This window comes from Gossypium hirsutum, chromosome D12, assembly GCF_007990345.1.
Source record: "Gossypium hirsutum isolate 1008001.06 chromosome D12, Gossypium_hirsutum_v2.1, whole genome shotgun sequence".
In the NCBI taxonomy this organism is placed as follows: domain Eukaryota; kingdom Viridiplantae; phylum Streptophyta; class Magnoliopsida; order Malvales; family Malvaceae; genus Gossypium; species Gossypium hirsutum.
Window position 1 is genome coordinate 25,240,578 of NC_053448.1, and position 15,414 is coordinate 25,255,991.

Sequence of the window (15,414 nt, forward strand, 5' to 3'; positions counted from 1 at the left end):
GCAAAGGATTAAGTTGAAATCAAAACAAATTTGAAAAAACGAAAGCAAATTAAAACAAAAGGACATTTTTGAAAAATGCGCATAATCTGAAGGGCCAAAAGGGAAATTAATCCTGTCCTTCCTAAACGCTGCGCAGCATTGGATTAAAACGTCACACGGGTAAAATATTTGAGCCAAATTAAAAAAAGCAATCGGACTTGATTAAAACGGATCGCAAAACGGAGGGCCTAACTGCGCAAATATACCATTTATGCCAGAACGCGCGGACCCTGCTTGCGGGTCGGGTCGACGCGCGGATCTGGCCTCTTAAACGGCGCCGTTTTACCTGTTTTAAGTTTTAAAAAAAGAAAAATTTAGGGAAATGTTTTGTTTTTCCCCTGAAGCAGAAACTGCTTCTTTTACAGCATGTTTGGTTATTCCGTGGGCCCACCTAATCACCCGTTTGGTTCAATGGAATGCCTATTACGGGCTTATTCCATTACGGGTCTATGCCAAAAATTGGCTGATTTCTGGGGGATTTCTATTCCCTTCCCAGACCACCGATTGGCTATTCCTTCCCATTTTTTACCCTCCCAACCCAAAAGCCCCAAAAACAAGAGCAAGCAGAAGCTGCCAGCAAAGTCACCCCACAAGGCTCCACCCGCTCCCGATTCACTATTTCAGGCTAGTGCTTCTTCATTTTATACGCGGCTGATTTCTCTTTTGCTAGTTCCTTCTTTCATTGCGTATCCACACGGTTCAGATTGCAAGGGTTTCCTCTGCGGCACATCTTTTCCTTTCTTTTATTTAAAATTGCTGAATCCTATGGTTTCCTTTTCTCTGGTTCATATCTGAGTTTTTTTAAGGCGATTTCGCTGTTAAATTTTGGCGAAGATGCTTCGGCATATGGCCGGCGGGAATGTCCACTGCGTCTCTCGTGAGTTTCGCCTTTTTTTACCTGCGCCGACGTGTATGCTATTTCTTGTGAATTTAATTGACTTCGGGGGCTTCTTTCTGGTGAAGTTTCTCCCGTTCGTTCTTTTTCTCTATTTGGTCGTATAAAATCTTCTTTTTATTTGAAAAAAAAATCTGAAAGGAATCAATGGAGGGGCTGATAAAATACCCTAAAATTGAACCAGAAGACAACCAGTTTCAATTTTTATCTTCCCAGGTAATTCTTATTATTTTTTCTCTCATGTTAAATATCTGTTTGGTTGCATTGAAAACCAAGGAAAAGGAACTGGAAAGTTTGTAAATGCTGTTTCTCTGCTTTTTCTAATTGGGTTTAGCCCAGATGGTTGAATGAATACCCTTAACTAAGATGGAATACAATTTTCTATTGTTTATTCTTTTTTTCTTTGAAAAGGGAGCATCTGTTAGTTTTAGTTTTCTTTTTGTTTTGGATTAATTGTTATTTGGCTTCTCCAAGTAGAGGGTTGTTCTTAGTATTTCTTTGTATGAAAAAATTTGAAGGTTTTTATTGGATGCCTGAGATTGATCGCACTGTTTTAGCATTGCTGCATTGTTAAGGATAGTCAGTAGCTGTTAGTCAAGAGTAGCTGTTAGTCGAAGCTGTTATACAATTGGTTCAATTGTAACTATTTGCTATCCATTATAGTCTGCTAAGGAGTTAATAGTAGCTGTTAGTCGAAGCTGTTATACATATTCTTGTATGAATAGCTATAGAGACTTTATTGTAAAGAGATCATCTTTGCATATTGATGGTATTTCAATATCAGATGTCTTTCTTCTTGTATGTTTAGTGTGTATCTTGATATGCATTGATGTGATTTCCCAGTATTAGAGCAAAGTCATTGTTTAAATTGTAGGTTATTTAATTTGATATGGATTTTAGTATGGCAGCAAGTTTTATGTCGAAATGTACCTATAGGCTATAGCATATTTTGCTTCTTTTTTTTTCTTTTTGCTCGCATAATATGCTTATCTTTGTTGTTTTAGTTTGTGGAATAACTTGTTAATCTTGGTGAATGATAGCTATTTTTATTTTGATTTTGATTTTGTTATTGTTGTTTATTGGTTCAAGGAAAAACAATAGTGTTTTTTTTAATGATGGTGTTAGGATCTGGAAAAAGTGGAGGAAAGTAGAGAAAAATGGACTCTTACAGATACCGATGTTATGCAAGATGGAAAGCAGCTTAAAAGGTCTGCAAGTGAAGTACATCCTAGAGTTAGTGGATGCAATAGTATGGAAATTCTTTAGAGCGATGGAAATCAGAAAAAAGGAGAAGCTTTTTTACTATGATACCCCATGTTCTGAAGAAACTGGAGTTTGGGTACCTGTGTCTGTCCCTCCTGTGTCTGAAAATAAACATGAAGAATGGGATAGAGGCCCATGTCTGAATGGAGGATACTTTCCTGATGATGGTGTACGATCAAATCAGTTTATTGGAGAAAGTAAGGATCTGACCATGTGGGATGTGTTCAGTGAGATGTTAATAGTCGCTCGAGGCAAAGTGAGTTCTATAGCTTCAGGTGATGTTCAAAGATATGGGATCACTTGGTTATCCAGCCATCTTCTTGAACAAACTTGGAAAGAGATGGCTCAAACACTTGCAGAAGCTAATTTTGGAAACAGTTTATTTTTATTATTTTTAATTTTAACTATTATTTTTCAATTATTATTCAAGTTTTAATTTTATTGTTATGGATTGGTTTTATGCATTTGTTTTTCAATTTACTTAATAATGCATTTGTTTATTTTTGTAATTCAAGTAAAGTTTGGATATTTTTTATTTTTAATATTCCAATTTATTAAATAATGCATTTGTTAAAATAAAAATAATTAAATGCATAAAACTAATTAAATTATATATTTAATTAAAATAATTAAATTATTTGTTTCACTAATGATATTTTAGCACATTAAATATGTATTGCGGTTTAAAAATAATAAAGTAGATTATATATTATTTTTATAGTATTATATATTATGATTTTAGTAAATTCATATAAGAATATTTAATATTAAGAATTTTATTAAATTATATATTTTTATTAAATTATATTTAATAATTATTATTTTAAATTATATTTTATAGTATTATATATTATTATTTTAGTAAGTTCATATAAGAATATTTAATATTAAGAATTTTATTAAATTATATATTTTTATTAAATTATATTTAATAAAAATTATGTTAAAATATGATTAAATTATTTATTATTTATATTAATAATCTTATTAAAATTTAATAACAATAACAATAATCATCTGTCTAAAAAAAACTCTACTAAGGGTATTCTAGTCATTTTAGTTTTTTTCCTTATGTTATTACAACATCATTACATTCAACCAAACACAAGAATACTATTACACCTCTATTCCATTCCATTCAACCAAACAATTGAATTACTATTACGCCTCTATTCCATTACAGCGAACCAAACGTGCCCTTAGGGTTTCTCTAACCTTGGGTGCTGCCGTTCAGCCCCAACCCTCCTTCAACCTCCAATCGCGACGGGGTGACGAGGGTTCTACGACGCTGCTAAGGTAAGCTTTTGCTTTTTGTTTCTTTTCTTAACAAATCTGTAAACGTTAACAAAAAAAAATAATTGTAGAAAAGCAAATAAAACAAAAAAAGAAATTAACATTGGTGATTCACCTTCTGTTTTTTTATTTTATTCCTCACTATGTATTTAGTCTCTGTATTTCGTATCTCTTTACACTCCATCCCCCCATTTTTATTTTTGTGTGTGCCTTTATAGCAAATAATAAAAGAAAAATAATTTAAGAAATCTCTCTAGTATCTGTTTCATTCACGATCTTTGCCATATATTGTTTTGTTTCTTTTCTTGTCGTGCAGGTGAAGGCGCACGCGTGAAGATTTGGTTCGTGGCTGCGGCGCTGATGATTTCCTCAGAAACTCTAGGGATTTCTGTAACTTTTGGGCATTTGGGCCACATATAATTGGGCCACTATTCTTTAAAAAAATCGAGTCTGGAATTTGGGCCTATTTTATTGTAATTGGACTGTTTTATTTGGGCCTTTTTACCTGGGCCAAAATAAGGTATTACAAATATAATTGAGGTTGTTAATATAATTATAAATTGTAACTTTAAAATATATATAAATCAATGGTTTTGTTCAAGTTTAATTTTGCGATTGATTTTAATTTGCAAATGAATAATTTATCATATTAATTTAGTATTTTTAATTTTTATACTTTTCTTATTTTAGTATTGAATGTAATAATTTATGAGGAGAACTTTGAAAATAATATTATTTGAAGAATTTTAAAATATGAAAGGTATTTTAATTTTAAAAAAAACACTAAAAATATTTTTCGCAAACAAAAAGGCTCCACGATTATGGTTAAGGTTGTTGATTCTTTAGGCTGTGATGAGCAGCTGTCAATACTGTTTCCCATGAAGGCATGGATTCGCTTAGCCATTTCCTCTCTGTATCTTTACTCTATTCTCTTTATTTTTCACTCAGATGGAGAATAATCAGCTTAAGATATTTTTAAAAATAAAATAAATTTAAATTTAAATTCAGTTATTAATTAAAGGGTAAACTACAAAAACAGTCATCCAACTATGTCTTTAATTCTATTTTTATCAATTAACTATTAATTTTATCAATTTATTCACTAATTTTTCGAAATTAAATATTTTAATTACTTTTCTATTACTTATTGTTAAATGACAGAAAATTGACATAGGCATTTTTTTATTGGTCTAATAACAAATTTAACCTTTCATTGTTTACACATTCTACCAATTTGATCTTAAATTTTTTTAAAAAATCAACAAGTTTAACCCTCAATGTTTATAAAACTTCTCATTTTAGTACTAATTCTAAAAATTTCAATAAAATTAGTTCTCAACATTTACAAGGATTTTCATTTTAATTATAATTCTAAAAATATAAATATATATTTTTAAAAAATATTTTTAAATATTCCTTGACGTGCCTCCAAAACATGCTCAACAATAAGGGCACGTTTGGTTCGCTGTATTGGATTAGAGGTGTATTGGATTAGAGGTGTAATAGCAAATCAACTGTTTGGTTGAATGTAATGGAATAGAGGCGTAATAGTAATCTTGTGTTTGGTTGAATGGAATAGAGGTGTAATAGCATAATGGAAAAAACTAAAATGACTAGAATACCCTTACCATAAATTTGTTTTGGTAAATGATTATTGTTATTGTTATTTAAATTTTAATAAGATTATTAATATCAATAATAAATAATTTAATCATATTTAAACATAATTATTATTAAATATATTATAATTAAAATATATAATTTAATAAAATTCTTAATAATCAATATTCTTATATGAATTTACTCAAATCATAATATATGATACTATAAAATATAAATTAACATAATTATTATTAAATATATTATAATTAAAATATATAATTTAATAATATTATTAATAATCAATATTCTTATATGAATTTACTCAAATCATAATATATGATACTATAAAATATAATTTAACATAATTATTATTAAATATAATTTAATAAAAATATATAATTTAATAAAATTCTTAATATTAAATATTCTTATATGAATTTAATAAAATCATAATATATAATACTATATAATATAATTTAAAATAATTATTATTAAATATAATTTAATAAAAATATATAATTTAATAAAATTCTTAATATTAAATATTCTTATATGAATTTAATAAAATCATAATATATAATACTATATAATATAGATTAATAATGTAGATACTTGCTAAGAAAACATGGATTAAACAAATGTCAAGCATAGGCTTCTTCCAAAAAAAAATTTCTATGAACAATCACATAGGCATAAAGCAACCATGGTAAACTATAAAAAAAAAAGATCTATATGTTATCAAGCAGCAAATCTGTGTTTGTAACTTCTAATATATAAGTTCTGCATGCATATTCAAGAAAAACAACTAGTATACAAATCACTTACCATACAAAAGTTAAACTATAAAGCAGTAAACAGAGTGACATTAAAGTGAACTTGAAACAACCAACACTGACTCATAAAACAGATTCTTAAGCCTTAGCAACAGCTTTCTAGTGACATTTACATGCAATCGCAGGCTTTGAGAAATGATGTAGACTAGGGTCATTTTCTCATTTACAAACATTATGGACAAACATTGCAAGTATTGACAGGTTTTCTATCCACACTTTATTTCATCAAAAACATTGCAAGTATCTCTTCATCAGTCGAGTACAAATTATCAAAATCTGACTCGAACTCTTCATCATCCACATTGTCTCGTGGTTGCACCTCCAATTCATCCATCAATTCATCATCGGTCTCCTCATGCTTCCCAGCTAACTTTCTACGCAAAATGGCCTCAAGAACTGAAGGGAGTGCCTCTTCATCCCCTTCAAAGTACTTCTTGATTCGGGTTTTCAGCTCTGGCACCAAATAACTAAGTTAAACAACATAACAAAAAAACAAACTATCATGATTTATCCAAACAAATATATACATATATCATGATTTAGTTTCCCTTCCTTTCTCAACAACCAAACAAATAATTTCCAAATAAAAAAAAAGTAAATTCCAACAAAGAATAAGCAAAGATTAAAAAAAAAGTAATTTCATCTTATTCAACTCTTGGAAGAAATCATATAAAATTTAGTTTTAGCCTTAAGTTCTACACCAGTAGCATCAGTTGACACATTATACACATAGGCAAATTCAAAATACTAAGAAAGAGCTAAACATTGTAGTAACCGATTAACTTTTTGATATATTAATGAGTCATCCATTTCAACATCACCAACTACACATATAAATAAGAGTACCATAGAGTCGCATTTGCAAGCTATGCTACTCGTACTCGAGTATGTTCAGTTTTTTAAGTTTTTTGAGACATCTTCAAACTCGTATCCGGAGATATACCAAAAAAAGGCCAGCCATGAATACTTCAGGAAAAGAAATAAAAGTTGCAAGTCTAGAATTCCAAGCAACTACTGTTCTAGATGAAAAGGGCATATCAAAGCTCCTTTTCAAAAGCATAGGCAATTTTCCAACTGATGACAGCAAACTAATTCTAGAATAAGAGCTAAACTATATACATATATAACTCAAATATATGTGCTACAATGAAAAACAATCGGCTTCATCACCTTTCTCAACATGGTCTACTGTGTTATTAATTTTATGAATTTAAGCAATGAGAAATGCTACCAGAGACACCGATCACCTCTCCTTAGGTAATGCCAATTTTTTATCTTTAGCTACAACATTCGGAGCAAACAGCAACAGATATGAACATCATATTTGAAATGAATGGATGGTCCACTGGAAGGCAAGTTATAATAGTAGTCCTATGTCCTACCAACTGTATTGATGCAAGTAATATCAATGCTATTAACTAATTTAAGGGAGGCATCCAACAACAGAAGGCGAAGTTGGTCCATCCAAAGAAAAGACAAAAAGAAGCTGGAGTCCAAACACCATAGTTGAAGCAAGAAAATCATCTAAACAAAAGGCTTTGCATGTCCAGAACCAGAATGCAGGCATATTATAGCCTTGTGAAAAGTATTATAACAAAAAAAATAACAGCAAAACCTCTTGTCCAGCACCAGTTGAAATGATTGAAGTCGGTGAGAAATCTTCCAATTCAGCAGCCTTTTCTCTTGCAAGAGCAACAACACTTTCAAGAAAATTGGCAAATTCTACCACATGAATACCAAAACTTTCAGGATAAACAGGTATATTTCAGAAGCTATAAATCATGAATAAAGCCTTAGTGCAACACATAAAGCAAATAACCTATCAAATAATTACAGTTCTTCACAGCTTGCAGACCTTAGCAGCAATAAGTCCACTGATTTGAGCCATATCACAAAGCAAAACAGCACCACACTTATCCGCAATCTGTCGAAACCTTCCGTAATCCCATTCCCTCGAATACGAACTACCACCACAAATCAATATCTTAGGCCTAAAATCAAGCGCCCTCTATTCCAACTTCTCATAATTTATATACCCAGTTTGTGGATTCACTTTATATGGCAAACTCTCAAAGAAAATTGAAGCAGAAGATACTTTTCTACCATGTGGGGTATAATACCCATGACTGGTATTCCCTCCTGATGGAGTATCCAATCCCATGATCCTATCTCCGGGCAATAGTAACCCAGTATAAACTGCGGCGAAGATGAAACTAACCCTAAAGAGAGCGTTGATGAAGTGTCAGCCGATTGAGATAACAAATCCATGGAACAAAAGCTTGCATTCAAACAAAACCCAAACGAAAAAACGAATAAATGAGAGAAAAATTAAAACAGAGAAAGCCGAAGACAATGTTGAAGCAAAGATTCATACTTGAAATCGGCCTCCGATGAAACAATGTTGAGGATTTGTTATGAAAGTAGAAGAAATGAGGATAGATCTGCAATGCCGATGGAAGAAGAAGCAGAAATCTATGAGGGCAGAAAAAGGAAACGAAAATAAGAAATGGGGTAAGGATTCTCTAATCGGCGTTGGATGGGGGGAATAGCTATTACGGGACCGGGTGTATTAGGGAAGGAACAGATTTGGGACGTAATGGTAATACAACCAACCAAACAACAGATTAAATGGGGATTAAGTGGGGCCCATCGATTAGGGGTGTATTGGCTATGCCAATACACCCAACCAAACATGCTGTAAGAGTATTTAACACCAGTTATATCGTGTTCACTTTAAACTAATGTCAACTTCGTAAAATGGTAAAAAAATCAAGTTGACTTAAATTCAGCTATCTAAGTGCCATAATTTACATTAATATCATATTATTTAATTTAATTCCTCTAAAATATTAACAATTTTTTAAACTATTACCAAATAATTATTTCGAATTTTTGTTTCTTATTTTAAAAATATACAGAGACTTAATCTTTGATTAGAGAAAACAATGCGATGTGAAATATTTCATGAAATAAAAAAACCCATAAAAGTTTCTCTTTTCACCTTGTCTTTTCTAACTTGGACGTGTCATCAATAACTTCCAAATTTGGGTAGTCCAAGTGCATTGGTCAAATGACCAAATTCCCAGAAAATCTAGTTTAAGAATTGAAAATACGAGCTAAACTGAACAAAGGGAGATAACTTCGTCAATTTCATGTCTCATGGGATGTCCAACTTCATCTCTCTCTAATGTCCATCAATTCATTTCATGTTCATTTCTCTTTGAATCATTTGTTATATTTTTCCTTTTTTTTCCTTTTGTATTTTTATACGTATGTTTTGATTTTTTTTATTTATACTTTTTAGATTTTATTTATTTATTTTTAAATTTTTTATCCAAAAACAATTTTTTATATTTTATTTTTTTTGAAACTTTTAAAATTAGAACTAAATTGAAAAGATTTGTAAATGTTATGGCTAAATTTATTTACTATTTTAGAATTAGAACTAAAATGACAAATTTTATAAACATTGAGGAATTTGTTGAATTTTTAAAATTTAATATCAAATTGATAGAATGGATAAACATTAGAGCACTAAATTTGTGATTAGACAAATAAAAAAATGCCTATGTCAATTTTTCATCACTCATCAAATAACAACTAACAAAAAAAATGACTAAAATATTTAATTTAGAAAAATTAAATAACTAAATAAATAATAATAATTAAGTAACCAAAACAAAAATAAAGACATAACTAATTATGGCATACCCTTAATAAAAATAATATTGCATCAGTTTAGAAATTAAATCATAACATCTACAATCTCATTATGATATATTAGAGCGGCAACTTATATATATATATTGATGTCCTTCAGCTTTGTCAAAGAATCCTAAAGGTTCACATCGGATCGCAAGTTACATTATTGTGTTCCCTCCATCTTTGAAAAAAAGCATGGGAATGCCTTTGTCAATGGTTTACACGATGGTGTCGATAGCTTAAGAAGTTCACACATGATCGTATTGAAAGCCACATGCGATGCCTAAACATGCAAATCAAGATAAACTGAAGAGTTTGCGCATGCTAGAATTCAAATCTATACCTTATAGCGTATAAGGCGTTCATGGATAAAATAGATATCAGTTGAGACAATATCTCAAGACAAAAACAAAGATAAAATTCTCTCCAATACAAAAGCTTTATGGTGCACCCAATGCAAAAGACACAAGTTTGAATATATCTATACCATTTAATAATGTGATTGACTGAGTTGATGTCACGAGTCAACTCAACACCAATTCGATCTTGAAAATTACTAAAAATCATTTATAAAGAAAGTAATTAAATATTAATACTTTTACTATTTTATATGAAATGTTTAAATAAAACAATTAAAAAGATCAAATGTTGGGGGATTAAACCCAAACTTGATCAGTATTTATTTATAAGTGTTTTATCACTTTAGCTATGATTCTTTTTATTGAATAAATGTTTCATAAATATATTTTGGCAAAAGGGTTTAGAAAACCCTTAGTAAAGAAATTAATTGAGTCCTTGGGGAAAAATGCACCCAATTGAGTAATTAATGATGAAAAAAAAATCAATTAAGCCATTTTGTTAACAAAAATTGTCGTTTATCGACTTGATTGTGAACAAATGTTGATATGGTTAGCGAAAGCAGCGAGAAATTGACATGTAATATACCACATGGACAAGCCTATTGTGTTGGATTTTTTTTTTTTGTGAAAACGTTTTTGTTGCACAACGAAAATTTAAAATTTTTCATAAAATTAAATCTTTGTTGTGTTATTTTTTACAATAAATTTTACCAAATTTCTTTCTTTTGTTTTTTAGACTAGCGAGGCCTACCAATTTTTTTTTCTACCAACTGATCTTCTTCGCTATCTTCGATTGAACCCTTAGTTGTTAAGAGAGTGAACTCTTAATTTGAACCGAACACAAAACGAAAACTCTAACTTTCAATGGGGAAAGTTCTAATTTCTCTATGGAAACCAAAAATTGAAAGAACTCAAGTACTCACAAAATTTAGATTTTATTTAGTAATTAGTAAATTTTCCTAAATTTCGATAGAGTATCCACAGTCTGAGTTGTGTTTTTGGCTATCCCATAGTCCCTATTTATAGGGAAAATCACAAGAATTCTACTTAAAAGGAAGAGAAGAAAAAATAATATTTTAATAAAAAACTCATAGTCCCTTTCGAACACTATATGGTGGGCAGCACTAACACTCTAGGGCACCCAACGTCCATCCCCTTTTCTAGATGGATTGGTTGGGTTTTTCATTCATTGGGTATAATTATATATGTAGTCTAGTTTTAAATTAATTTAAAATAAGTTCATATAATTATACAACTCAATTGTCAATTTTTTATTTCCAACATATTATTTATTTAATTAAATATAAATAATTAAGTCGATTAAATTATTTCTCTCAACCTAATTTTAATTTCGTTAAAGTCATGACGTTTTTACATTATTAAAATACATGAGTAAATAAATTTAATTGTAATGTTCAATAAAACTGTGATGAGTAATTAATTGAGTTTTTACTTTAAATATAATTATTTAATTACAAGTAATTAAATAATCATTAAAATAAATTAAACTAATTTCTAAGTCATCTCTTATTCCTTTTGAGAAAATACATTTACTAGAAATGGTAATTCATGCAACATTTATCTCTTTCATAATTTTCATTCATTTATCATATCGGTTCTTTTTCATCCATATGGGGTTGCGTTGAACAAGTGGAGAGATCGATTGGACATATATAATTAGGGTTTAAATAATTTGTACTTAAGTTTTGACTCTTAGTCTATTAATTACAACAATATTTTTCATGAGTTAATCCACTAAAAGTAATATGACCGAACTCCCTATTATTGTAATGACTCGATTTTTGTCAGTGTCAAAAAGGTAAATTTCGAGGCCGATTTTACTAAACCGAGTCGTTCAAAAATTTAAAAAAATTAAAATGATTACGGGTTAAATACGAGACTAGAGAATAGAACTATTAAATTATTAAATTAGATAAGTAATTAAATATAGTATAGAGACTAAATTAAAAAAACAAAACGAAAATCAATTAGCAAATGAACAAGTACTTACAAAGTTACTAACCAAGTGTTTGAAATTAATCATCCTATAGTTAATATTACGATAGTAGGATACAATGATCTCCACTATCCATATCCATTAATTCTTGTCAAAACCAACCACCACCATTGAATTTTTGTTCACTAAAATTTATTTAGGTTGAGTAAATGTGAACATATATATTAATGGGAGAGAGTGTAATATTTTACATCAGGTCCAATCATCGAACTTGAGTTATGGAATACTATATTAGTCACTTAAGTGACTCTCCATTAACATTCAACCTAACCTCCAGCACATCACGAATTAAAGCAAACAAAACATGTATAGCTTTAAGAAAGCACAAGCTCGTGAACTCACTTCACTTGCCTCATGATACGCAACGACATAAATATGCTAACCTTCTTCACATGCATAACTTAACTACTCTTTTATAGAAGTCTTAAATAATTGAAGAAAGGAATGTGAGCCTTAGGTTTTTCAAAACAATGTACCTCGTAGTATACAGTAGTTCATCTATCTGATACAGAGGTTCGCACCCCTGCTAGCTTGCACAATCTAAGACTTTCATGGGGTAAGTTTCTTTCAACAAAGTAGGTCTTCACGAACTACCCCTATGTGTTTGGATACCATGAACATGGTTCGCAGGGTTTCTTTTATAGCACATATCAAATCCTTTAAAGGTTCGTAGTTAACAGATTGCCAATCACGGGGGTTTACACTTGCCATAGTTCGCAACTCTGTCACTTTGCAGCAACTTTGGTGAACTTTAAGTTTGTCAAGTTGATTAGTTTATGTTATTGCTTATGGCAAGCACTATGTTATAAATTACTTATTTAAAGTGAACTTGTAAAATTAAGAGAACATCAATCAAATTTAGACTATCTTTATAAATTTAAATTTTAGATGCATTTATAAAACATTATCGATTCACGAATAAAAACTTAAGGAAAAACATAAAGAAGCATATTAGTAACTAAGTCTTAAAACAATCAGCGAAGTCAAAAGAATTATATATCTAAGCCCAAATAGTATTTTCACATTGCCTTTAATCCAGAGTTTATACTTCACTTGGATCACTCGCCTCGCCACTGCTCAACTTACGATCTAGCTATCTGTAGTGAATAGAGAGGAGTGTGTGAATTCTTGCAAACTTAGTGAATATACAAGAAAGAATAACCATATAGCATACACAAAACATAATTTAAACAAAAGCTTTGGCAAAGTTATAGAACTTACGAACACGGTTCGCCATACTTACGTGAACTTTGGTTCGCAAATACATACTATTAGATAGCTTAAAAATAGTAAAACACATTATTTCAGAAAACATAAATTTATTTTCCTATTGGATAAGCGAATCTCCTTATAACTCCTCAGAATGACTCAATAAGTCTTAATATGTCTCATAAATGTAGTATAAAGTTAAACACTCTCCAACACACCAACATGTCCTAGTGAATGAAGCTTAGCTCAGTATTCCCTTATCTCTCCAACTTGTCTTAGGGCCTCTCGCTCAAATCACAAAACATAAAGGTGAGTACTCACAATCCTATGGTAAGTCATTATATCCAATGGTTTCAGGAAAAACATATTTGTCAAAACATGTACTTAAAACATAGAGGTCACACATTGTGAGGAGCTCGCAGAATTGTTCATATTGAGCTCATAATAAAGAGCTTGCATGTCATTGTTCATAAAAACACATATTCAAAACACAACCACAAAAAAAGAGTTTTTAGAGAAAGCTTACTCTCAGAACTTAGGTTAAGACCCTAAGCTCCAAATTAACATTATGGTTTGCCCATACATGTGGCGATCCCTGAACACTCAACAATTTACTGAAAACCTTTAGACAAGCTTCGCTTTTCCCTTTTCTTTGCTTGTAGACAGTTCTGTCAAGTTCGTAATTTCATAAATATACACAAGTCACTAATAGAAAAAGCACATAAAAACTCATACATAAACACAAGTGATCCTAGGTTTGCACATGCTTGTTTTTTAGCGAACCTAATCTCCTTTGTTGCAAATTCTTCTAAACACAATATAAGAAAAGAGTCTTACATTAGATCATAAGAGCTAAGTTTTGGGTTCTTAGAACTTGATAATAGAATAATCGACAAAGAATCTGAGAGAGTTTTTTTGTTTAACAAAATATGAAATTCTAATGAAAAGGGTTTAATTTATAGGCACTCAGTGTTTTGGTGTTATTAGGATACCCTAGTCGTAGTAGAAGTAGGAAATAGTTATGTGCATGAATGGTGCTGCGAAGAGAAAAGTAAGTTGACTTCCTGATTTTTGGTATAATTACCGTTTGACTACTCCTACTTTTGATGTTTGGCCCAAAACAAAGATAATAGATTGCCAGGCCTACTGGCGATCCCTGCTTCGCTAAACCCACTGGCGATCCCTACTTCGCTAAACCCACTAGCGATCATAGTTCGTTGAATCCACCGGTGAACACCAGCTCGCCAGACCAACTATCGAACACTAGCTTGCCAGACCCTACTAGCTTACACCATCTTGTCAGACTTGCTGACGTACATCTTCTTACCGGACCTGTTGGTATATACCTTCTCGCCAAACCTGTTGGCGTATACTAGCTTGTCAAGCCTTCTAGTAAACTCTAATTCGCCAAACCTACTGGCAATCGTAGTTCTTCGAGCTCAAACTTTTAGGCCCTATTTTAGGATGTTATAACTCTCTCCTTCTTAATAAATTTCATCCTTGAAATTACCTAGAATAGATGAGGATACTGACGCTTCATTGCTTCTTTTGTCTCCCACATGGCTTTGTTAGTTTTGTGCTTTCGCTAAAAACACTTTAATGAAAGGAATTCTCTTGTTTAGCAAGAACTTTTCCTCACGAGCTATGATTTTAACTAGTTCGTCGTCATATCCACAACTAGATCGCACATCAATTTCATCCACTGACACAACATGAGATGGATCTGCTTGATACTTCTTTAGCACGGACACATGGAAAACATCATGGATTCACTCAAGTTCTGGTGGCAGCTTAAGTCAATAGGCCACTGGACAAATCCTTTCAACCACTTCATATAGACCTATGAACCTTGATCTTAGCTTCCTCTTTCGCCCAAATCTTAAGACTTCCTTTCATAGCGAGACCTTTAAGAACATTTGCTCGCCTATCTGGTACTCAACATCTCACCATTATAAGTCAACATAGGACTTTTGTCTGTCTGATGCAATCTTTAGTCGTTCACATGTCATCTTTACCTTCTCCTTTGTTTCGCGAACTAACTTTGGTCCAACCATTTTCCTTTCATCTAGTTGTGTTCAACACAAAGGGGTTTTACATTTTCTTCCATACGGCACCTCAAATAGTTCCATTTGGATGCTTGCTTAGCAGCTATTGTTGTACGTGAACTCATTAAAAGGTAGATACTGCTCCCAACTTCCTGCG

At 31.1% G+C, this 15,414-nt stretch overlaps 1 protein-coding gene and 2 long non-coding RNA genes across 5 annotated transcripts; 2 read left to right on the plus strand and 1 right to left on the minus strand.

Moving 5' to 3' along the window:
* The first annotated feature begins 275 nt into the window (after nucleotides 1-275).
* On the plus strand, nucleotides 276-2,615 carry LOC107945319 (uncharacterized). Of its 3 annotated transcripts, none has more exons than XR_001696489.2 (2): nucleotides 276-1,150; nucleotides 2,060-2,615. XR_001696489.2 is itself a non-coding variant. In XM_016879278.2 (2 exons), exons 1-2 carry the CDS (start codon nucleotides 406-408, stop codon nucleotides 2,198-2,200), a joined length of 399 nt encoding a protein of 132 aa, XP_016734767.1. In that variant the 5' UTR covers nucleotides 389-405; the 3' UTR covers nucleotides 2,201-2,615. The 3 variants fall into 3 exon arrangements, 1 of the variants encoding a protein (XP_016734767.1); XR_001696490.2 differs by having other exon boundaries at nucleotides 276-916; XM_016879278.2 differs by having other exon boundaries at nucleotides 389-663.
* A 688-nt stretch (nucleotides 2,616-3,303) lies between these two features.
* On the plus strand, nucleotides 3,304-4,066 carry LOC121224082 (uncharacterized). The gene is made up of 2 exons (XR_005921559.1): nucleotides 3,304-3,493; nucleotides 3,807-4,066. It is a non-coding gene; the product is annotated as an uncharacterized lncRNA (long non-coding RNA).
* Nucleotides 4,067-5,927: 1,861 nt separating this feature from the next.
* Nucleotides 5,928-8,228, minus strand: LOC107945320 (uncharacterized). The gene is made up of 3 exons (XR_001696491.2): nucleotides 7,781-8,228; nucleotides 7,541-7,607; nucleotides 5,928-6,378 (listed from the first exon to the last, which is right to left on the minus strand). It is a non-coding gene; the product is annotated as an uncharacterized lncRNA (long non-coding RNA).
* Between the last annotated feature and the right edge of the window lie 7,186 nt (nucleotides 8,229-15,414).

Bases quoted from the DNA above. Each gene is read 5' to 3' on its own strand.
- LOC107945319 (XM_016879278.2), top strand. From the start codon at position 406: ATGTTTGGTTATTCCGTGGGCCCACCTAATCACCCGTTTGGTTCAATG. The intron at 664-2,059 runs GCTAGTGCTTCT...TGATGGTGTTAG, and splicing joins CTCCCGATTCACTATTTCAG to GATCTGGAAAAAGTGGAGGA.